Source organism: Macrosteles quadrilineatus, unplaced genomic scaffold (genome assembly GCF_028750875.1).
Source record: "Macrosteles quadrilineatus isolate MER2022 unplaced genomic scaffold, UCM_ALF_1.0 Scaffold_6__1_contigs__length_79288215, whole genome shotgun sequence".
Lineage (NCBI taxonomy): Eukaryota > Metazoa > Arthropoda > Insecta > Hemiptera > Cicadellidae > Macrosteles > Macrosteles quadrilineatus.
Window position 1 is genome coordinate 43,516,666 of NW_026542599.1, and position 26,758 is coordinate 43,543,423.

The 26,758-nt window shown below is 33.4% G+C and overlaps 1 protein-coding gene across 1 annotated transcript in view; it reads left to right on the forward strand.

Annotated features, from left to right (window-relative positions):
- Window positions 1-26,758, forward strand: part of LOC128996279 (patj homolog) — a 105,236-nt gene that overhangs the window by 23,327 nt on the left and 55,151 nt on the right. The window contains exon 6 of the mRNA XM_054421491.1: window positions 393-508. Coding sequence (XP_054277466.1) covers window positions 393-508 — 116 coding nt within the window. The remainder of the gene's footprint in view (window positions 1-392; window positions 509-26,758) is intronic.

The following is a 26,758-nucleotide window of genomic DNA, read 5'->3' on the forward strand; positions in this document are numbered from 1 at the left end:
TAAGGTTTTTTCCACAATTGGGGACGACAACAAAGACATTTCCGTGACCACGGCATTCAATGATGATGTCTATACAGCCCCGAAAGATGTTTATGATTTTGCCACGATCGCTGACCACAACGGTGACATTACTGTGACTGCGGGAGACAATTATGATGTCCATACGGCCGCGGGAAATGTTCATAATTTTGCCGTGATCGCGGATGACGACGATAACGTTACCGAGAACTCTTATTAGGCCTACTTGACTTAGCTTGTATTATAGTATAGGTTATGCATATGTATACATTGTTATTGTTATTGAACAATTTAGTAACTGTTGCAAAACAATGTTAAAAGAGATGAGCACATAAAGTAAGGTACTGGAAATTAAATTTTTCTTTTTGTTTCAGCTGATGAAACCTGAAGGAGGAAGTCTGGGCTTCAGCGTGGTCGGTTTGAAGAGTGAATTTGAGGGAGAGCTTGGAATATTTGTGCAAGAAATCCAACCCGCCAGTGTTGCTGGAAGGTTAGTCTGCATGATTTACTTTGGCGACATGTTTTATTATCTACTAGTTGAATGTTGAGCAAGAAATTACAACCGTTTTTAAGGAAATGTGACCCACACTAGGGGTTTAAAATCCTAAATCATGAGTGATGAAGCACCAAAATTCAGAAAATGGAATTCCAAGCCGAGCTTCAACTATCCCTATATTATTGCAAACACCGAACATATCTGCGAAGATAACATGATTAAAAAATTCACGCTATGTTAGTAGCCTTGGAGATGATACTACTAGTCAAGTAAATAGAGACAAAAATGGGGGGGTTAACTTACAAACGGTCCGGTAGTTCTAATTTTTTTATATGTTGTCTAGGATGGTAAGCAGGTGTTTAAAATGCAAAATTCACAATTTTACCCCTCCGTGCCCACCGCCATATTGGAAAAATCGGAGTAAGAGATTAAAACTGAGATTTTTGCCTACCTATATCTCAGTTTTAGTGGAAAAGAAGATATAGGTATTCGATGTTGTAGACAATTAAATTTACTATAATTAGCCTACGGTTAATATTTTGTTTCTACGACTTGTGGCTAAGAAAATATTCACTTAATAAAAAGGAAAAAAAACAAATTTTTCTGAAATTTGCCAAAATTTTAACTATATATCGCTGTAATTCAGCAATGGCCTATTCTAGGAAAACAAGTATCACAATCAAATTTGTAGAGAATTTAATTACCTACAAAATTATTAAATTTTTGTAGGTATTTTTCAACCAATGTCTAGGTCAAAGAGAATCCTGTAAGTGAATTTTAAGTGAATAGCAAAAATAAAGTTTATAATACTCTACCAGTATTGATTATTATAAACTGAAAAACTTGTACAGTAGACTGTGAATTAGTTTTTGTGCCAGATGGCACATGCTCCAACAGTATGCAAACAAATCTGTAGCTAACTGGAGTGTGATCAAAATTGTAAGAAAAATTTATTGATAGCCTATATGATATTTTAAGGGTTTATAAAAAGAAACTCATTTTTAATGCATATTATTATTCTGAATCCCTGTAAGCTATGCCCTGAAAATACTAAATAGACAATAAAATGTGTTTATTGTATATATGTGAATGGTGGTGTTGTAGATGATGTTTGATTCAGTGATAATTTTTTGTTTAATATATTCTGTGGTTGTTCTTTTGACGCCTTGTAGATTTCATACTCCTCAACAGTATCCATGTATCGTCTTTTATTGCAGAATTGTAGTACTATCTCTAAATGATTGTCAATATTAGTGTAATTATGGTTGCAGGAAATTAAGTGATTTGCGTATGCTGATTTAAAATTTTTATTTGGCATATGAACCTGGTAGAAAAGGATCTTGAAGTCTGATGTAAAAATTGAGACAATAGATTGACAAATTGTTAATAGAGTAATGTCTGATTGATGCGAAAAGTATGAAATCAATCAGGGGGGGGGGGGGGCTCACACATGGACAGGGCATCCCTGACAAAAAACTCTAGCAATGGGTTAACTGTATGGCATAGCTGCAGTGTGAGCAGTGCGAGGGTGACATATTAATTCACCGAAGACGTAGTAAGACATCTGGCGGCGCTGGTGTGAACAGACCTCAAGGGATGTGAATAGGTCCTTATGTTGGCTTAGTTTATTACAGTAGAACCTTGATAAGAAGTGTCTCATAAGGATCATCATAATATAAGACCTGTAATCAAGTTAGAAATCAAGGACCCTAGAGATTTTTATTTTTCAACTAATTATTGCAAAATTTACAAAACTATCCTATTTATCCCAATCTAATTTATTCATTTATTTCAATTGCAACCACCATTTTACAAAATAATACATGAGAAAAGACATACATGCAACAAGATACAGAAGAAAACATTATATGGATGTGTAAAGAAATGATATGATTATGAGATTACAATGATAGTGTGTGAGAGATGATAATTGCATTTGATGTGAAGTGACATTATTAATTAGACCAGTGTCAATTGATAACAATATAAATGGACAGTTTAAATAATATATTCGAAAGTAATATGTTTTGTCAAGGGAGATTTGTTATGGAGGATCTTGTTATCAAGGATCCTTTGTATATAATTTGGTGAAAAATTACAACTCAGTCGGTCTGTATAGTAGTTTTTATATGTTAAACCAGATCGTACACATACTTTTTATATTAAATCTATATTATTAATATGCTACATGAAACTTTGAGGGCAATAAGGCTTTTTTGTTTTAAGATTTTACCCCACATACTATATACCAAAGTTTTGTGTAGATTTGCAAACTGACCTTACATTTTTGAAAAAGTTCCTTAGGGCTCTGCCCCAGTGGCTTTTAAAGTTACCATGTTATCCTTATGAAAAACATATTTGTTTACATTATGCTCAGCTGGAGCTGGATAATTTAATTGCTGTTAATATTTTAGTTGCAATTTAAGGAAACATGCACTACAAACATTAACCAATGAATACAAATTTACCGACTTGGTTGAAATGAAATATTTAACTATTTCAATTTGGGTTGGCGTATATATTACAATGGAAAAAAGTGAGAAAGCCTGGACAGTTTAAAATGAAAACTTAATTAACTTTATGCTGCATTTCTTGCTGAGCTGATTTCGGAAGTCAAAGTTAAAATCCATCGGTGTCATACATTTAACACACAAACGAAAAAAGCCCTATGTCCGGCCCTGGCTATAAGTGCCAACTTTTGTAGAAAACACTAAAAAACAAGATCAGTTTTTGAAAAATTATAAGGTTTTACAAGAAATGAAAGTGTTAGTAGGCATACATCGTGAGTGTTTCCATATTCTTTGAGTCGACTCTTTTAAAGTACAGTCTAACCTTGATATAACGAACCTCGATACAACGAATTCCCTGATATAACAAATTTTTTTAAATCCCCTAGAACTCTCCATAAGTCACAATGTATATTTTACCTCTACATAACGAACAAACCATAAAAACGACCTTGATTTAACAAATTTTTCGTGATTTCGGCTAAAATAACACACCTCAATATAGCGAATTTATCATTGTCAGAACCTCTACATTGCGAATTTAACCTCTGCATAACGAATTGTCTACGTCTTTCCCTCGATATAAAAAATCCCCCACCCCTTTATTGTTTTTGAAAAATCTGTTTCTTTATCAAATAAAATGGAAAGGTGACGTCATCGCTTGCGCTAATATTTGTCTGCTCCGTTTTGCGTGGTTTTACACATCTCTGTCTGCTTTCGCTGCGCGCGCTATGTTGCAACTGAGAACTGATTTCATTCACTGAGGACTGATGACGACGTAATGTTTAGTAAGCTGTGATTGGGCGATAAGTAACTATGGTGAATTGTACAGTTTTTGGATGAAGAGAAACCTAAGAAAGAATATAAAAACAAAACCAAAGAGAAAGAATAGCAACATCGTTATTTTAATATTATTTTTTCCAGTGTTTTTAGCGAATTTCCCATATAGGGAATAAGCTATTACCGTAGTACTCATAGTAAGACTTGGACGCGGGACCGATTTTTTTTTTCGTTTTGAGGTCCCTAGAGGCCAAAAACACCATCCGTTCAAATTCATATATATATATATATATATATTTATATATTTATATATCTAATATATAAAATTCTCGTGTCACAGTGTTTGTCTGCAAACTCCTCCGGAACGACTTCACCGATCGTTATGAAATTTGGTGTGTAAATTCTGTAGGTATGCGAATCGGACGTAAACTATTTCCCGTTTCGAAATTCTTAAAAGGGCTCCGCCCCAGTGGCTCTGGAGTTTCCCATGTTAACCTTATGAGAAATTGAATTAATGAATCTTAACAGCTGTTTCAATTAAACAAGTTGGTTCTGTTCTATGATGTTCAATAGCATTAAAGTTACAAGGATTACCAACAGGGTGCAGCACTATTATTTCTTTTACATTTATGACAACAGCTAATTTGCAACCAAAAGGTGAGTGAGCGTAGCGAACGAACTTCAACCTGGAGGCGAGTTAGCGTAGCGAACGAGCTAACCTGAAGGCAAGTGAGCGCAGCGAACGAGCTCCAACCCAAAGGTGAGTGAGCGTAGCGAACGAGCTCCAACCCAAAGGTGAGTGAGCGTAGCGAACGAACTTCAACCAGGACGTGATTGAGCGATGCGAACGAGATCATCTTGAAAATTAAACGTAACGGTACTTTCTTTCCATCGGTCTGTCTTAGGGGAGACCTATAACTTAGGCGATACGAAGTTCGCCGGGTCAGCTAGTATATATATATATATATGTGTCCGTCAGCACGATAACTCGAGCAAAAATGATCCGATTTTGATGAAATTTGGTACAAACGTGTAAACGTACGTTTATTCGAACGAGTTCGCAATCCAGCATGATCGGACCATGGGAACGGGGGTTTACAGGGGGTTTTATGGGGTAAAAATAGGTATTTCCCATTTTTGACCCAAAAAACATAAAATTTAGCAATTTCTTTCCAAACCATTTTGTAGAGCTTAAAAAAACAAATAACTTAGTATATTGAAGCGTTATTATGCGCCTAATGGTTACGGAGAAAATTCCAAAAAAATTTAAATTTAAAATTCCCATGATATTCTTATGGAGAATAAGTAAACTGTTGTAGTTTGCTTGTTTGTGAACATATTTTGATCAAATTTGGAAAATGTTTTTATTTCTTACGAAACTATTTACATTTAAAAAAAAAAAAAACAGTTTTACCCTCCCTGATGCAGCAAACCTAAGTACTTGTTAAACTAATTCTATTTAAATCAAGAATAAATGTTATATTTTTAAGTAGACATATCAGTGTAAATCCAATCAGTCAAATGGAAATTCACTTAGTCTGCAGGTTTGCTGCGGCGGGGGTATTATTATTTTTAAGTTGGCTATGATTATACACTTTTATAATGTCTTATCTAATAATTTACTGTATTGTTTTCAATACGATTTGTTTCAACTCTAGCAACACCAATGCTATAGTTAATGATTATTATTGACATTCCTTTGTTGTGATTAATCAGTACTGTACTGTAAGTAGCCTACCGGCCTATCACGAGCAGTAGCTTACAAAACTTTCTACTACTGTTTTGTTTTGTTCTTTACATGGTTTATGACTACGCAATACAGTGTTTGGCTAGGTTTTAGGAGGGTTAGAACAAGCTGTGATTTTAAACTTACAGTCTTTTAACCTGTACCAAGGTCAATGCCATTGTCATGATTGCGCAATATTCAAGATCCCTCCCCTTTATTATGCCGGATAATTTAGGTTCTACTGTACAATGTAAACACTGTACTGTAAAGTATTGTAGCCTATGCTACTTTAATTGTGTTTTAATGACGTCTAATCCCGACCTATATTGACCGACGCTGGTTCTGAACCTCGACTTAGCAAAATTCCTGCAAACATAACCTCTATATAAAGAACCTCGTTTTAACGAAACTCTTGATATAACGAATATTCAGTTCGGTCCCTTCAGATTCGTTATACTGAGGTTGGACTGTAATCGGAAATTATGATTGTTATTCGTTTTAAAATAACGACTGCAATACTTCGCAATGGCAATTGCTCTAATTCGAGCAATAGGTACACTAGTTTAAATTAACTTATAACTTAAAATTCACTGTTATCTACGTTAACAAAGACCTCTTTAACCCCCTTTACATACTAATGACTAATGAGATAATTAATGTTGATAAGCTGTTTATAATTTATTTTTAATAAAATGACTCGTCAATCTATATATATTTTATGTGAAAGATTTTATTTTTTCAATTGGAAGTAGAACTATATAATGTAAAATGCCTAGGTAAATTTCAATAACCAAGCTAAATAATGGTACAGTAGTTAGTTGTTATTTATAGTTTCATGAACAGCCACTTATTGCTGTTGGATTGGGGGATTTTATGATTTTAGTATTTAGATTTTAACGTTTGATTGATGTTCTGGTTTTAGCGAATTTCCCATATAGGGAATAAGCTATTACCGTAGTACTCATGGTAAGACCTGGACGCGGGGCCGATTTTTTTTTTTCGTTTTGAGGTCCCTAGAGGCCAAAAACACCATACGTTCAAATTCATATATATATGTGTCCGTTAGCGCAATAATTCGAGCAAAAATGATCCAATTTTGATGAAACTTGGTACAAACATGTAAACCTACATTTATTCGAACGAGTTCGCGATCCAGCATAATGGGAACAGGGGTTTATGAGGGGTTTTATGGGGTAAAAATGGGCTTTTCCCATTTTTGACCCTAAAAACATAAAATTTTAGAATTTCTTTCCCAACCATTTTGTAGAGCTTAAAAAAAGAAATAATTTAGTATATTGAAGCATTGTTGGATGCCTAACGGTCACGGAGAAAATTAAAAAAAAAATGGAAATTTAAAATTCCCATGTTATTCTTATGGAGAAAATTAATACTGTTGTAGTTTACTTGTTTATGGATATATGTTGAACTCAAATTTGGAAAATGTTTTCATTTCTTACTAACTATTAACATTTTACAAAAAAAAAGTTAAGTTACTAGCAAACCTAAGTACTTGTTAAACTAATTCTATTTAAATCGGGAATAAATGTTATATTTTTAAGTAGACATTTCAGTGTAAATCCAATCAGTCAAATGGAAATTCGCTTAGTCTGCAGGTTTGCTGCGGTGGGGGTATTGTTTAGTTATAAGAGCAAACAAACAATGCCCAACAGAAAAACTGTAGACTAAGCAAAGTTCCATTTCCTGACTTTCATTTAAATATTTCTGTAAAACATGCATGTTAGATCTAAATAACTTTAGGCTTAACACATACTGCTGTTTTTTTCTATTGAGAGGTTAATTAAGTGTGTTTTAGTAAAATCTTAATAGCTTAGTAAAAAATTAAATAAACTTGCAAAGTTGGATGAAAATACTGTATATCTATAATCAAGCAAATTAAAATTAATGGTAATACTGTACTTAGTTTATTTTGTTGGAATTTTTATGGTAAACACCTTTGTGAATAGGGATCCAACGCTGAGAAAAAACAATCATAAGAAAATTAAAGGGTTTGATGTTATGGTTAAGATATAAATATCCTGGCACTAAACCTGCAAGCTAAGCAAATTTTCTGTTTGGGAATTCGACTATCCAAACTGCTGACTCAAAACATTAAGTCGTTTAATCTAATCAATCACTACGTGCCATAAACAAACAACTTATATTCTTTGGATGATGTACAAAAACAACTGAAATTGTGTTTTCCAGATTGAATTTGCAACTTACTAATTACTCAACAATTTTAGGTAACATTGTAATACACATAACAAAACCTATTGTGGTCTTCACTGCTAGAGTTGAAAGTTTTTAAAAATTCAACACAGCCAACTAGACAGAGGACTTGGCCACTTCATCGTTAGTCATTTACATAGTACACTGTTAGTACTGTAATTACTACAAAACAGCTCTATAGTTCAAACCATTTTACAGATTAAAAATTACTTTGTTTTTATTTAATTTTACGAAAATAATAGAATGTGTATGCTACTAAACCTAACTTCAGTTATCTTTTAACGGCAGGGTCCTACCTCAGAGTAGTAATAATACATGTAACCTATGTATTATTACTCTGAGGTCCTACTAAATCCAAACCCCCGCTAATCGAATCTACTTGTTGAGGGAAAAAAGTTAGTAGACATAAATTAACGCCAAAGCAATGTGTTCTGGGGGGTTCCAAACTACTGTGGGGAGCGAACTGGTGTAGTGGTTAGAGCGTGGGACTTCGGTTCCTGAGGTCCTGGGTTAAAATCCTGTCAAATTACCAATGGATTTTATCTAAGTGATAATGCTGCCACCCCTAAGTCTAGCCTGAAGTAATGTATAAAATAATCCCGGGCTCGTACCTAGCTAGCGTCCTAGAAAAAAAAATACCGTGAGTAGTTGAAAACTCCGTGAATTGTACGTAAACACCAGTAGCCTATGTAGTGCAGTAAAAGTACGTGAAAAATTCCATAAACCTAAAAAAAATTTGCACAAGCGGGGAATTTGGTACAAATATTGGGTGTAGCCTACCTTCCTTTTGAACATACTAAAAGTCCCCTAAAATTGAAGCTGAGCTACGGCTGCGATATTGGAAAATGGCGGCATATTTCTGTAATTTTGGCTATAGTGACTTTGTGTTTAGAAATACAGGAAAAATCTAAAAAAAACAAAATGTGGTCCATCTAAAAAAACACATTTTTTGTATTTATAATTTTTCTCTAAGCCCAATGGTTTGTGAGTTATTTGTGATTAAGTATATTTAGTTTTTATTTATAAAAAATAGGCGAAACCCATGGAAATCGACGGTTACTTCCCCAAGGTTTACGACAATTCATCCCATTTAGTTAAACAGTGTGATACTATAAAATCTTAAAATTTAACTTTATTTAATGAGTAAAACAACTTCGCCACAGCTAACCTGCAGACTCAGCAAATTTTAATTTTACTGATTAGATGTTATATTAAATGTATATAAATAAAAATTAGGTTTAACAGGTAGGTACCTAGGTTTGCTGCTACAGGAAGGGTAATATACCGTAGTGTGTTTTCTTTTTGTAAAATATCAATAACTTAGTATAAAATCAAAAATTTCCAAGTTTGATCATAATAAATCTATAAACAAGCAAACTACAACAGTTTACTTATTCATAAGATTAGCTGGAAGTTTTAAATTTACAATTTACAAATTTAAATTTGAAAACTTTTGTTGTGGGCCACTAAAAAAATTGCGCTTCTTCTTCAAGATTCTAATACCAATCGGAAGGGGTTTTCAAAAGGAGATGTTAATTTATTAAATGGGTTAAAAATATGGATAAAATATTAATATGACTATTGCGTACTTTCCAAAATATGGTTGATTACCTCACTGCTACAATATTTCCGGTACTTGGTACGAGTTAATATTACTTAAATAACTGGCTCCATCTCTTTTTGAAAGATAACCCCTTCGGTTAGTATTCAAATCTGGAAGAAGAATTTCCATCTTTTTAGTTAACACAACCAAAATTTGTAAATTGTAAATTTAAAACTCCCAGCTATTGTTATGAAAAAGTAAACTGTTGTAGTTTGCTTGTTTAAAGATTTATTATGATCAAACTTGGAAAATTAGTTTATTTTATACTAAGTTATTGGTATTTTACTAAAAAACACACTACAATATATTACCCTTCCTGTAGCAGCAAACCTATAGTCCTCGCCACCCTAAGATGAGGCAGCCAAAGGCCGCACTAGATACACGCCGTGCGGCCTTGGGCTGCCTCAACTTAGGGTGGCGAGGACTATAGGTACCTGTTAAACCTAATTTCTATTTATATACATTTAATAAAACATCCAATCAGTCAAATGGAAATTTGAGGAGTCAGCGGTTAGCTGTGGCGGAGTTGTTTTACTCATTACATGAAGTTAAATTTTAAAATTTTATTGTATCACAATATTTAACTAAATGGGATGAATTGTCATAAACCTTGAAAGTAACCATAGATTTCCATTGGTTTCGCCTATTTTAGCGAATTTCCCATAGGGAATAAGCTATTACCGTAGGTCTCATGGTAAGACCTGGACCCGGGACCGAATTAGTTTTTCGTTTCGAGGTCCCCAGAGGCCAAAAACACCATCCGTTCAAATTCACATATGTATATATATATATATTTATATATGTCCGTTAGCGCGATAACTCGAGCGAAAATGATCCGATTTTGATGAAATTTGGCATAAACGTGTAAACCTACATTTATTCAAACGAGTTCGCGAACCAGCATGATCAGACTATGGGAACAGGGGTTTATGGGGGGTTTAATGGGGTAAAAATGGGTTTTTCTAATTTTTCACCCTGAAAACATAAAATTTTGCAATTTCTTTCTAAACCATTTTGTAGAGCTCAAAAAAACAAATAATTTAGTATATTGAAGCATTGTTGCATGCCTAACGATTATGGAAAAATCGCAAAATAGTGTAAATTTAAAATTACCATGTTATTCTCATGGAGAATAAATACAGTGTTGTAGCTTGCTTGTCTATGGACATATTTTAATGAAATTTTGAAATTTTGTTTAGCCTACTTCATACTAAGCTATTAATATTTCAATAAAAACCCCCTATTTTCTTCCCTGTAGCAGCAAACCTAAGTACTCATTAATATTAATGATATTTAAATAGGAAATAAATCTGACAATTTTAAGGGAATAATTTAGTGGAATTCCAGATGTGTAGATGGAAATTCGCTTAGTCTGCAGGTTTGCTGCGGCGGGGGTATTTTTATAATACAAAAAATAATATACTTGATCACAAATAACTCAAAAACCGTTGGGCTTAGAGAAAAATGATAAAAAATGTGTGTTTTTAGATGGAACACATTTTGCATATTTAGATTTTTCCTGTATCTCTAATAATAAAGTCACTATAGCCAAAAATACAGAAATATGCCGCCATTTTCCAATATGGCGGCCGTAGGAAAGCTTCAATTTTAGGTTACTTTTAGTATGTTCAAAAGGAAGGTACACCCAACATCTGTACCAAATTCCCCGCTTGTGCTAATTTTTTTTTGGGTCAACACATATTTTTATTGTACTAATGGTCGCGCATCAAGGTCGTTGAGTAGCAAGAAGAACACGGGTGTAGGCACATGACCCAGACTGTCTAACTATTAGTAGCATTTGACTATTGTATTAGTCAAAGGTAGTAGCTTTAAAGTAAACCCAACAGTAAAACGGACCAGACACTCCGATTGGAGGGATTCTGGTGTACACAATATACTGTAAAACGGAACGTAAATAATAGATCGGACATTGAGTCAATCATAAATTTAGGATCGTAGTGATTGTAAATGATTTCCAGGGAACAGAACAAACGAACAAAACATATAAAATATATTGCATGTCAATTAAATTGATCATAATAGCGTGGACATAAAAATAAATTATATCGTAACTAGCTGTACCCGCGGGCTTTGCCCCGTTTAACTTCTTAATTTTCAAGATGATCTCGTTCGCATGGCTCAATCACGTCCTGGTTGAAGTTCGTTCGCTACGCTCCTGTTGTCATTAATTAAAATAAATAATAGTGCTGCACCCTGTTGGTAATCATTGTAACTTTAATGCAATTGAACATCATAGAACAGAACCAACTTGTTTAATTGAAACAGCTGTTAAGATTCATTGATTCCTTTTAAATATGAAAAATCATAAGGCTAACATGGGAAACTCCAGAGCCACTGGGGCGGAGCCCGAGAGTCCGATCAGAATAAAAACTACTTAGTTTTCCTATTTAATGCCTAAAGAATCAATGTACCAAATTTCAGCCTCCTAGGTAAATGGGAAGTGGGAGAATTAGTGATGAGTGTGTCAGTGAGTCAGTGAGGGCTTTGCCTTTTATAAGTATAGATGATTTTCTTAACATTTATCGCAGTTCGCAGTGATGAAAATTGTTGTCAATAGGAAAACAAGATCATAAAAATAAAATACTGTAGATACGATATCGAGTGTTAATCACAAACAAATGTTCGTGGTGATTAAAAGGTGACTTTTAGTGTGAACGAATTAAGAACAAACTATTAAAATAGATCCGATATTGCAATCACAAAAATATTACGGTTTCTCAGATCGCGTGTTAATCACAAAAAAAGTCACTCGTGTCGTGGTGATCAATAAATAGTTACATGAGTATAACATAAATGACACGAACTAACACAATGGATCCAATATAGCGTGTCAACTAATCGATCGTAGTAGTAGTAGTAGTAGTAGTAGCGATTAAAAAACAATGCATTGAAAAAATGAGCGCACGTAGTCGATTAGTCACCGACTACTCTACAGTGTGAAAGGGTCATCGTCGTCTGCGTTGTGTGATTGGTGATGAGCTGAGATGAGATATTTATGGGCTCGCTGGACGTGATTCAGTTTTGTCACGGTGGCCTATGTGAGAGAGAGAGAGGGGGGGGGGGGTAAACACCAAACACCCTACCTGAGTGTGGCGGGAGTAATTGATTGCAGCCCGAGACGCGAGCGCGCAGGTTCGATACGGACTATCGATACATCGCAACCTTCAGTACTTCGAGATTAAGTCAAATATTGCGATTCGTATTGCTTAGTATTTTAGTGTCAATTTGCTAATGACAAACGCTTTCATGTTCTCCACTTTGCGTTCATATTTAGATTAAATGAACCCAAACGTGCATTAAGCATCGCTATCTTTAAGAATTTAAAGATTGATTGATTTAAGACAGTTTTATTGATAATTTTAACGACTCAGTAGTTTATTTATATTTATAGCTGTCAGTTGTGTTCATTGAAAGGAGGTGATTTGAAGATTAGGCTAAAACCTTCCTGTTTCTTTGTGATTGAAGTTAAGTTTTAGCTTTGACTGTTCATACAACAACTTCTGTATCCAATAGTCAATGGTTTTAGGTACAATGTGCGCGTGGCGATTCTGATTCGGAATGGTTTGCAATCGTGGGTTCAAAGGTCATTCGCCGTGGAGATTTTTCACATCCCTGACTTCGTTGCTATTTACCAGCTTATAATTTTAGAGATACTTGTTAACTTGTCAGCCCCCTTTGATAATTTACTTTAGCTCAAACGCAGGCTTTATACCTCAATTCACAGCTTAAATTCAGTAAATTGTCAATTTCACCTGTGTATTATTCGCAAACGACTTATGACGTGCAGTTTTGATATCGAGTTCGCGAACAGATCGACCCACCGACTGTTGCTCAAGTACTCGTCAGGTATCGGTCGGTCTCCGTGGTGGCAACGGAGGCGGCAGGCGGTGGCGGTGGCGGTGGCGGCCATATTGAGTGATGTACCGCGACAAGACGTATCGTCGTCGTCCCTCCCTGCTGTTGCGACCACATCGGTGCTGCTTCTGTACCAACGTCAACTGATCGCCACCCGCTGGTGAGTCTTCAGTTGTGCGATTGCTTATCAGTTCGTCTTATCAATTCCGTGCATTGTTCGAAACCCCCTCCTTCGAGCCTGCCCTTATCAAAACAGGCTCTGTTATCAAAAGTGTGATAATTTTAAGAAGTCTTATTGGTTGTGTAAATGCTTATCAATTTGTATACTCTTATCAATTTGTTTTCAAACCCTCAGCCTCGTTCTTACTGCACTGTTCGTTTCTGTTATCAGAAGTATGATGATCAAGAAGTCCTCATTATCAGTTGACCTATAGGGTATAAAATTGCTTTCACTTCGTCTACTCGTATATATTCCGTGCTTTGTTCAAACTATGTTTTGCCTTATCAGTGACGGAACAATTCTGGCATGGGAAATGTTGTCAGCTCTTATTGGTTCTGTAATTGCATATAATTTTGTATACTCTTATAAATTTCGTGCATTGCTCAAACGCCTTATCAGTACGGTTACATTATTTTGCTTCTAGGCTGTAATTAATTGCTTATCAATTTGTACAACCCCATTATTCTGTTCATTAAAGTAACCTACAAATTGTCTTTCTAGTATGGTACACGTTTGGAGCTCGTCTTATCACTTGTGAAATCGCTCAACACTTCGTTTACAGTATTTGCATTAATTCCCTGCATTGTTCAAAGCCCACGTTTTGTCTTATCAGTATCGGTTCAGTTCTGTTCGGAAATGTAACAATTCAAAGGAGGCGGACTTACCTATCAGTTGTGTTATCAGTTGTGAAAATTTATCACTTCGCATAATCTTATCAATAATATCCATAGTTCAATACGCCCATCTTGTCATATCAGTGCAGGTTTGACTCTTCTTCCGGAAATAGTATCATTTTATTTTATTTTCTAATAAATCGTCCTAACGGGTTGAATGGTTGAATTATTATAATCTGTATTTGCTATTTCAATTAACATTGTACCATTTCATGTTTCTGCAGTCAAACTATTTTATTGGTTATGAAGGCAATTAGTGACGTTTCTTATCGATCTTCTCCAACATTATAAATTGTTTTACCAGTGTATTACGATTGCTCACTACTCCATACAGCATCGTCTTTTACCGTTATGCAGTCATTGACCAATTCAAGACCAATGAAGTCTAATCAATTGACTGAACGTTGTCGTACGTTATACACTTATACATCAAGGCTTTTTTATAACCCCAATTAGATATAAAATCGGCCGTTGATCAGTTAGGGGAGAAAAAGACTCAAAATAGACAAGAGTATTGCTATTTTATACGCAGCCTTCTTGTTCTGCCAACGTAATCATCGAACGTTGATAAATCTGTCGGTGAAAAATATAATCAATTGAACAGTCACTTAGTCTTATTGTTATTTTATACGCCGTCTTGTCCTACCGCTACAGTTCTCTCTCTTATTGGACCTTGATTGATTTATTGTTGAATAAGACTTACCATCCGTCCGAAACTCTCCCGCCGAAATCCGAGACGTAATCCTCTTGGTACCTACGTTAACCGATTTTTAGGACACTTATCAAACCACTCCTTAGTCTTCATCCAACTCTTATCTCAGGATGCTAGTTGCAAAACAAAAATTTTAAAAACACGCTGATACGTAACAACCGTATTAATTCTTATTTTTTGACTTGGTATCTGTTCAATATCCACCGTCTTGGGAAATTATATATTAATTACGTAAGGCGATTCTTTGTGTCAAAATTGTGGGTGACTGGGATGTTGTAGAATGACGGTAGAACCAAAAACCAACCAAAGATTTTCCTGTCAACAATATTGGCTTAGAAATATTATGTTTGTGGCGTTGATTGTTAACAAGGGCCGTAGCTTTTTACATAACAAATATTTTTAACCCCCCTAACAGGGCAGGGGGTAGGGGGTGACTTATTTTTTTCGAATAGCAGCCCCTATTGAGTGACCCCTCGTTTTGAAGGATTTGTCAAAAGAAATACAATGACGCAAACTCGAGGTAGATATTGCATCCCTAGCCTAAATGGTGGGTATTCCAAAATTTGATTTATGTTAAAAAGCACTCATTTTGGAATACCTGCCATTTTGGCTAGGTGTGAGATATTCACCTATGGTTTGCGTCATTGTGTTTCTTTTGAAAATTCCTTCAAAATGAGAGGTTGCTATTTAAAAAAAATAAGTCACCCCCTACCCCCCACTCTGTTAGGGGGGTTTAAATATTTGTTGTTGTTAAAAATTGTGGAACCTATGTTAAGAATCAATGATACAAACAGAATATTTCTATCTATTTTTGTTTTAAAAATACAGATTTGTTTCAAGACTTAATTTACACACTGTATATAGATAGCATCAACCAAAGCAAACGGAGAGACTTTTTTGACTAAGATATGGTGTACCTAGGCATATCCATCTTGACAAATAAATAATTTCATTCTTAGTTTGTTTAAATATTAAGATAAGTTGTTTTACATTTTGAGCTTACCTTTATGCCTCTAGTATTCTATTATTTCATCAACAATGTGTTTTAATTTTTTTTACAAAATACAGCTACACATGAGTATTAATATAACGAGATCTAACATTTTATATACACAACGGTACAACTCATTTACGAATTGATTGTAAATGATTTTTGCAACACTCAGTTTTGCAGTCTCTTTGTTATTGCAATAAATCACGATAACGCCAAAACTACGTAAATGCGAGTTCACTGACTGTGTCGCACCACGCGAACTGCACGTCAGAAATAATACTGCATTAACAAGTGATTGCCGTAGTAATGCGCGACCGCGGGAGCGGCGAGCATGAAAACAAATCGTCATCACGCACCCAGTGGAGTTTTTGTGGGATTTTATCCGGTAAACGGGATACTTCGGAAGACTGGGGGATAAACTGGAATAGTTTTATTGACCCTAAATATTTATTTCATTGATCAGCCATGACACCTTTAATATTTTTACTATGGATAAGATTTTACTTACCAGTATTTGCCAGAAGGTGTCTAATGTTGTTATAGTAGATGCTGTACATGTTTAGAGCTACTTACAGGCCATCTTGAGCAGAATTATTGTATTTACAGAGTAAATAAGTAATTGTAAAAACTATTTGCAGAGAAAATATACACACAGAAATAAACAGAAAGTTTTTGAAATTGCAAGAATTTACACGTGTTTGCGTACCGGTACGCACGGGCACGATTAGATAAAACCATTGATGTATAAAGGTTATATCAGGGCTAGATATATACTAGCCCTGGGTATATATGTAGTCAATGATAATACTCTACATCGATGGATTTGTGGGCCTAGTGGGGAACACGGGAGAGTGACGTCACAGTATCAGCTGACTGGCGGTTCTCATTTCCAGTTATTTTTCTAAATCACTAAACAGCTGATAGGTAATCTTGTCCGAATAACTCTCTTTTATTTAATACATCGTTTCATAAACACTTGGTAATTTTTCAAAATCGTTTTTGTGACATATTACTTTGAAGATATTGCGCAACAATGACGTTTGGTTATTTTGTTTGGTGGAATTATGTTCCTTGAATCTTTGAGAGAATTACATTAATGGTGTACCAAACATAGTTTTTTTATTTGTCGCCTTAGTTGCATTGTATGAGATATATTGATTTTTATCTATAAATTGTTTCTGTCCTTTTAGATGTTTGATGTTTTCCATCGATCTGTTTTCTTGCTTTTGTAACCAGGTTGGAATCCAGTTATTTTTAAAATGTTGCCATTGTTTTAGAATATTTGTTTACATGGAACTTGCGCTGAACATGGAAATAAAATATGATTATGCACTTTACGGTACTTAAATGGTGGGATGTTAATCCAGGAAATGGAATATTTGTTGTGACTGGATAATTTTGGAAATTTTCAAATTTTATTCACACAGTTCAGATGCAAATTTATACAAATCTATTTATATACATACAGTATTGTTCCAATTTTAAAACTTACAATGTTCAGCAGAAAATTCGGAACCATCATTCTTTCACTTTTGTTTAATGCAATTTAGTTGATCATTTAAATAATTTATTTATAATTATTTAGCCTTTTGAAATATGTCACTTAAAAATCTGAAAAAAAAATTTGCACAAATTAAATTTATTTTCTATTTTCTATTAGGTATACAAAACCTAACCTAACCTAACCCTTTAAAGGTTTAAAGGTTTAAAATGACATGGGATTTTACAGAGTCATGTAAGATATATTATCTAACGGGTTTGAAACACTTAAAGACAAATATAATTATCATGTATGTATTTCAGGGCAAATAAATATCCGTAAAATTAAGCAGGTTGATTTTAATTAATTTCATAACAAAGCAGAAAACCCTAAGATACTGTATGTCACTCTACCTCTTTGAAAATAAGTATTTCGTCGATGAATTCATTAATAATAACGTGAAATGAATAATTGTGTATGGACCGTCCACCGTTTTGCATTTTCCTTATGTATGTTTTGCATAAGGAAACTGGGAACTAAACGCCGGCAGCGGTGAGGCGGTGTACTGCTACTCCATATTTTATTCATATTCTCCGCATCTGTCCATAAAAATATTACCACCTCGTTTTCGTGTTTTGTACATCGGCGTTTTTATAAGAAGGAATTTTGAAAATAGTTTTTTACAGTGAATTGGGTGGGACTTAAAAAAAAAATAAGATAATGAAGCATTTGGATGTTTTCCAGGCTAAAGGGCAATAAAAGAAAAGAGGTCCCAATGTGTCATAATTAAAAGTACATACATTATTGATAGCGCTTTCCCTACCAAAAAATTATTCTACATTTACTAGTTGTACCTTACCGATTTTAATGAAACTGGTGATAGTTGTGTTACTTCTTGGAGCTATAAGTTGTTAATTTGGATGGTTAATTGGATTTTGTTATGTTGTTGGGAAATAAGTCACCAGAAAACTGCTTTGATTTCATTTTTTTAACACTATTGTAAACACTCCAATAGTGTTTGCATTGCTTGTTTTTGAAATTTGTTTTTACCCATATAGGTACAAATTAGGCTGATTATGATACAATAAACAAAAATAAAGATGGGAAAATGTTGAACAAAGTGAATTTGGTTGCATATTTGTAACATAAGTAGGTAAACAGATATGTTTGTTTACGTTAACGGCTGCAAACTCAAAAGTCGCCGTGCACTGCAAGACGAAATTGGCTGCTACAAAAAAATGGGAAGGGATAAAAATATAACAAAATCATTTTCGAGCTTCCGAAACATGAGGGAACAAAAAATACCCCCGCCGCAGCAAACCTGCAGACTAAGCGAATTTCCATTTGACTGATTGTATTTACACTGAAATGTCTACTTAAAAATATAACATTAATTCCCTATTTAAATAGAATTAGTTTAACAAGTACTTAGGTTTGCTGCATCAGGGAGGGTAAAACAGTTTTTTTTAATGTTAATAGTTAATAGGAAATAAAAACATTTTCCAAATTTGATCAAAATATGTTCATAAACAAGCAAACTACAACAGTTTACTTATTCTCCATAAGAATAACATGGGAATTTTAAATTTACAATTTTTTGGAATTTTCTCCGTAACCATTAGGCGCATAATAATGCTTCAATATACTAAATTATTTGTTTTTTTAAGCTCTACAAAGTGGTTTGGAAAGAAATTGCTAAATTTAATGTTTTTTGGGTCAAAAATGGGAAAAACCTATTTTTACCCCATAAAACAACCCCCGTTCCTATGGTCCAATCAAGCTGGATCGCGAACTCGTTCGAATAAACGTAGGTTTACACGTTTGTACCAAATTTCATCAAAATCGGATCATTTTTGCTTGAGTTATCGTGCTAACGGACACATATATATATATATATATATATATATATATATATATATAAATATATAAATATATAAACATATAAATATATAAATATATATATATATATATGAATTTGAACGGATGGTGTTTTTGGCCTCTAGGGACCTCAAAACGAAAAAAAAAATCGGTCCCGCGTCCAGGTCTTACCATGAGTACTACGGTAATAGCTTATTCCCTATATGGGAAATTCGCTAATACAAAATAAAAGAAAATCAAAAATGGTCTAGCAAGCAAATTAGTTTTTATTGGATCACTTGATATGGATTGACCCTCAAACAAAAGTAAAAACTCACAAAAATATATATTTTACTCCCTACCATATTTGCCATATCTAACAGTTATTGAGAAAAAATTGAAATTAATATTACAAACATCAATTTTGTTTGATTTCTGTCAGCTTAATTTTTTTACAAATATTACATTGTAGTGGCCCTGCTACGTGAAATATCCCTTAACAGTAAATTTAAGATATGAAATGTACACATTAAAAATATACATAGCTATCGTAAAATACCCCCACCGCAGCAAACCTGCAAACCTGTAGCAGCAAACTTAGGTACTCGTTAAACCTTATGTTATTTAAATAGATTCAATTTAAAATCAAATCAGGCAAATGGGAATTCGCTTAGGCTGCAGGTATTTTAGGATAGGTATTACTGGGTACTATAATACTACACATGTTCGAAGATAGGGAAGCACTTGGGGAATTGTTTCCCTGTGGTAGATGGGTATTTTTACCTAAAATGACTGGACTATGCTGAATTCATGCGTACTATCTATGTTTAAAATTTTAAATGCACTGTGTTTTGGAGTCTTCAAACCAATAAAATGAACATTAGGCTATCATATATAAATCTCAATAGTATAGCATTTGGTTGGAAAGCTTATAAAATGGCACATTTTTCAACATATTTTGCTACCCTCTCGTATACAGGATGTAGAAAAATGCAATAGACCAATGATATTTTAATTTTGATCAAATACCTAAAATTTTTATCTTTGGAACAATTTACAACGGAGTTTTTCTTCTCAATAATTTTTACTCATATAATTAAGAACTGCAGCACATGGGAAGTTGACTGAGAACGTTTGTATTTAGGGTTAGGAAATATATCAACTCCTAGCTAGGTCACAAGATACTTTATCAAAGCGGATTGGGGTGAAGGAGCAGAGAAAGTATTTCTAGCTAAGGAAGAATACAATGAACATCTGTCTTAGCGTAATCCAATCAGTAGCGTTGTTCCGGCAGACTTACCCCACCCCCCCATCAGCCTCTTCTCTCCATCTGCACCTCGGATTAATTTTTGCTCGCCAATCACTCTGTAGGAATTATGAATTTTTAATACAAGTTCCTGGTCGGGACTTGAAATAGTGTAGGGATGATACAGTTTTAGTTACAGTCTTAGTGGAGGACGTTGTACAACAATCTTCAATCAAATAGTGAAGGGGATCAAATTGATCGTCAATTTTAAACTTTTGAGGATAGTGAAACATTCTAATGTTTCCAGGCTAAAGAGTTGATAAAAAAATTAATAATAAATGTAAACAAATTAATTTTCAGTCAGGCGATTAAAGACATTTTCTAAATCAGAATTGTTGTGTGTATTGTTTTCACACACACTCCTAATACTGTACTTAAAGCAATGTTTTGTTTAAAGTAGTGTTACTCTTGTATTGTTTTATGGCTGGAATTTGGTTATAGGATTTACATAAGTGGTCTGAGATTTGAGATCAATCCGGTTTGGTTAAAATGGTATTTTGTACGATTTAAATTTGGACCACAAGAAAAAAGGCTGTTAAATCATTTTGTTTAAAAGAAGGCTTGCATTACATTACACAGCTACATACTTTTTGGGCTTATATAACCCCAAAACAGTTAGGTGACTACTGTATTATTCCATTGACTATTGGATTCATTATACATTAAAATGCTAGCTTTTGTAAATACCTGACAAGATCCTTTGGCTTGGGATAGCAGAGTAAGATTGATGTACAAATAGCACTTTGCATCAGGTCTTGCATTAAAGGGTTGATATTTTGTGTTGGGGGGGGTCGGCTTGAGGGGGGGACGCCTAGATGATGCAGTGGAGATTGCCGCCCGAGGTAGGATGATGCTCTCGTATGATTCTACTTCCAAGTTGATGCTTCAAAGCTCTGCCCTCTTGCTCTTAAGACACCCTCTTTTATCCCCATTCCGGCTTACCTAAGAAATATAACCCTGTTCCTTTTACCCTTGTGATAAACAGTTATGGGGGTAGCTGTAATGCGTTATCAGGCTTTATATCCGCGTTGTATTCACAGTTTATTTCCCACCTTTCTGCCTAATGTACGTTTTTCAGCTGTGGATTTTTGAATGGAACAATATAGTTTTTTAGCGAATTTCCTATATAGGGAATAAGCTATTACCGTAGTACTCATGGTATGATCTGGACCCGCGACCGATTTACTTTTTTTGTTTTGAGGTTCCAGAGGCCAAAAACACCATCCCTTCAAATCCATATACTGTATATACATATTTTATAGTATATATTTATATATATGTGTCCGTTAGCATGATAACTCGAGCAAAAATATTCCGATTTTGATGAAATTTGGTATTAACGTGTACACATTTATTTAGACGAGTTTGCAAACCAGCATAATTGGCCTATGGGAACGGGGGTTTTACTGTGTCAAAATTGGTTTTCCCCATTATGACCCTAAAAACATTTTTCTTTCCAAACCATTTTGTAGAGCTTAAAAAAAACAAAAGATTTAGTATATTGATGCTTTATTATGCGCCTATGGAATAGGTAGTTAAAGAGAAATTTGAAAAAAAATTAAATTAAAAATTTTCATGTTGATTTTATGGAGAATAAGTAAACTGTTGTATTTTGCTTGTATATGAACATATTTTGATCAAATTTGGAAAATGTGTTTATTTCATACTAATCTATTAACATAAAAACCCTATTTTACCCTCCCTTTTGTAGCAAACCTAAGTACTACTATTTAAATGGCGAATAAACGTGATATTTTTTAGGAAATATTTTAGAGTAAATTCAATCAGGCAAATGGAAGTTTTTGCCCAAATTGGTTTCCTTAGAGTGCTTAAGCGCTTAGAATAAGTTGTATTCACTGATGTACTCTCTTAACAATGCAGTAAGTGAAAGAATCAATGAATTTCTTTGATTTTACAGTTGAATTGATTGCTCTCTGAACTGTTGAACCTGCTTTGAAGTGATGCATGACATATGTCAAGTCTGACATTGTTATTTCTTCCTTTTGTGTGCCATCATTTACATGAGCATACGATACAAGTTTATTTCAGTCAGAGGGCGTTCCAAGAGGAGAGAAAATATTTGTTCAGTTTTAGTAAATTTCCCATATAGGCCTAGGGCATAACCTTGACCATAGTTCTCATGGTAAGTCCTGGACCCGGGACCGATTTACTTTTTTGTTTTGTGGTTCCTAGAGGCCAAAACACCATCCGTTCGAATTTGTATACAGTATGTGTGTGCGTGTGTGTGTACAAACATGTGAATCTAAAATTTTTTTCAAACGAATTCGCGAACCAGCCTGATTTGACTATGGGAATGGAGGTTTAGGAGAGATTTTATGGGGTAAAAATTCGTTTTTCTCATTTTGACTTAAAAAACAACGGTTACAAAAAAAATTAAAAAAGTGTATATTCAAAATACCATGTTATTCTTATGGAGGGTAAATAAACAATGTATTTTGCTTTTTTGTGAATGTATTTTAATCAAGTTTGGCAATAACGTTTATTTCATCCTAAGCTGTCAACATTTCATGAAAAAACCCATCTCATTACCTTCCCTTCAGCAACAATCGTAATTACTCATTAAATCTAATTTTGTTTAAATTGGAAATAAATCTGAAAATTTTAATTGAATATTTAGTGAACATCTAGCCAGTAAATGGAAATTCGCTTCAGCAGGTTTGCTGTGGCTGGGATATTTCCTCTACTAGCTTTCAATCTCCACACTAATTATGTATCTTGATTATGTAACTGTTATTAAAAGACTTGTTGATATTATTAAGTTAAATCTTGCTCGTTTTAACATAAGTTAAATCTTGATTTTTTTTTTATTGCATAGGCTAACACTAGCAGATGTCAATAACAAATAAATAAATCATTTAATCAATTGATTTGCTTAGCTCTTTATGAAAGATAATAATATAAAATTATATACCCAAGGAAGGTGCAATTACAAACAAATCCTAAATAGTCATGTTAAAAAAGCTCCTTTGCTTGGAACCAATCTTAAAAATGGGACCAAAACCCATGTAAAATATAAAAAATATGTAGATTTCTTATTTTATTTTCAAGCTGAGTTTTAGCAAACTTCATTTGTGATGTTCACTTTTCCGTTGTTAGACAAGACAAGTGTAAGAACAACTATAAATCACATGTACAAAGGCTTATCAGACCTAGGCTGAAGTAGCAGTCTTTTGTCCACTTCAGTAATCCCATCTTCTATTGTACTGTAAACATCATTTAATCCCTTCAAAAAATACTTAATACAGGCTGCCCTTAATGAATTCAGTAATTTCCATCTCTTTGTAATATTGCTGTACAGTTACAATATGTTTTAATCCGTCCGTACAAAAGCAATGTTTATATTTTTACTTTTTGTAAATCTGGCATACTGTCATTTAATTATAACATTTCCAAAATATATGTATCACAGAGAAGTATATACTTTCATATCTCTCGTACTACTTCCCATGAATCACATTTTTTTACACAAAAACAACTAATGATTTATAATGTGTTATTGCACTTTTTAAATGCAATTGTAAGTCCCGATGAACTACATCTCTGATTTCCTTTATTATTTATATATTGTTCAAGTATTGCCTTGTCATCTACATTTACATTATAGGCAATATAAAATAAACTTCTAATATTTCACAAAAAAATAATAAATTAAATTTTAGTTTGAATATAAAAAAATGTTTTTTTTTTACTAAATCAAATATTAGTTATAAAAAATTTACTAATTTTGTAAAAAGTATTTAATTTATGTTGGAAAATCCGTTATAGTTCATTAAACATAACCTAATCATTTCATGACATAGGATGAATTAAACTGAAAACGATTATTAAACAACTCATAAAGATAGCAAAGTTTTATTGTTCACATAATTCATTTATAAATATTTTTCATTAAAAGGAAATAGTTTACTTTCAATCAATCACACTATGCTAGTAAGTAGCATTCTGTTATTTTCAGTAAGTGTTTATTAAATATATATATATATATTTATTTATATTCGATTAAAATTGAAATTTTTAAAAATATTTTCCTACTGGTTTAATTACTTTATTGACTGGATTTTACCTCAGATAAAAATCCCTAACATTTAAACCCTCTTAGGGTTTAGTATTCAGCAATAAAATAAACTACTAAAATATAATGGAACTGGTTTTAATTTTCTCCTACATAGTTAATCTTTAGTTCCACGAGTTTCTATCAGAGTTTAGAATAGTATTTGAGCCAATCGCTTGGTTCATATTCCATTCAATAATGTAGCTCTACCTCTGACATTTTGCCTAATTAATGTTCCAATAATCCCTCTTCACCCTTGCCACTCAATTATGACCAGACAAGTTGTTTCGCTACAGTTTTAATCCTGTCATGTTAATGAGAATTTCTAATGAAAATATTACTTGTCAATAATGAAAAGTGCGGGTCTTGTTAAATATATTACCAGTAATTAATAGCCATAATGACAAGTGCCATCCTGCCTGGTCCAATAACGATCTCGCTAGTAATCGAACCAGCAACCTTTGAAGAAAATTAATACTGTGTTATGTATAGTTTGATTAATACACTTTGTAACTACTCTCTCAATGATTTTCGTTGTTCGTGAAATATTTATTGTTTACAAACTCATAACATTTACAAAATGTTTCCACTTTCAAAGCTAGATTATGATTAACAATCCATAACAACTACAGTGTCCCTGCTCTTAGTCATAGTCATACTCTACTACTTTAATGGATCCCATATTTCCTTTGTTATTTAAATATAAGAAACTAATAATTTAGAATGATATTTCAAAAGCAGTGTTTTACATTGTTATTTTTTGTTTCAGGTTAGTTGGAAGTTTCACAGTAAATAGCATTATAACTTGGTGAGTTTGTGATTTGTTCATTTACTCTTCTGTTTTTGTGACATCAAAGATTGCACTTTAAGGTTTGAGTATTATTTTCTGTATGTGAATAGAAATACTGTTAGTATGTACTAAGAAGGAATACACCAAAACTGTATCCAAATTGGGGAAAAAGAACACAATGATGTCATAATATTTCTTGTGTTTACGATGTTACAAAATTAAAATATCATGCAGACTGGTGCGATTTGACTTGTAAAAATTGTAAAATTTTGCATCTAATTTGCATTTTTCACCTTAAAAAATGAGCTCCATATTGTTTTGCTTTTAAATATAAACAGTTTTTGCAGTTATTTAAATTCTTTAGGTATTAATCCTCTAACACAATAGTATATCCAAAATACTGTAATATTTTCAAATTCGTATTTGTCTAATTATAGGTAATGGTGTATTTATTCTTTTATACTATAGGATACCATGATAAAAAAGTTAAATAATTATGGGCCTTATGTAATATTATCATAAATCTGGGTTGTTTTCATCAACGAATTACCAGAGAAATTTAGTCAGTTAAATGTTCAACTTTGAAAAATCTCCGATGGCTGATTCTTTGTCGACCCAAATAACTTACAGTTTTTCGCTGCTGACATATTCTGACCTGATATTGCTCCGTAAATAGCTATGAATAAGTCAAGGTGTCCCAGGATCGATGTCAAACCATTGATTCACCCATCCTTACTACTTTTGTACCTGTACCATGCAGTGTTCTGTCTAGTTAGTTGTTGCTTGTTTGTCTTTACGTGGTCCTCGCTTTATATTTCCTTTCGTTTTAATTTGTAGTTAAGTTTTACAATAAGTTTTGGAGTTTTATGAACGGACACTATTGTGGAGAATATGTAAGTATTTTAATTTTGTTTTTGTGCTGAGTTTAGGGCCTATGGAAAAAAATCAATGGAAATGTGAAAATTAGCTATTTTGTACATGTGTTCTGTTTTGATATAGTATACAAGGATATTTAAGCGCAAATTGCACGTTACAATCGGGTTCAAAACTGGTCTCAATGCATAACGGATGATAAAATAAGGATTACGTAGATAGAAAAAATTTAAACTTCATCATATAATATTTCAAAACAATAATATTTTTACTGTATAGTTAAAAGTGGCCTATTTGAAACCTATTACCATTAAGTGTTTTGTCTTTTGTTTACAATAAGAATTCATATTTAAAATTTCCAAACATGCTTATTTCTTCTCGATTGGCAAGCAAAAAGTATTTTTGGAAATTTTAAATATGTCATAATTTATTTGTCAAATAATTTTTAACTGTGTTATCAACACTTAATCGCATCTTGTAAAAAGACTTTTTGTCATTTGTCAAATGTGTGTGATTTTTCTTGCCTAAAAAGAGTAGCTATCAAA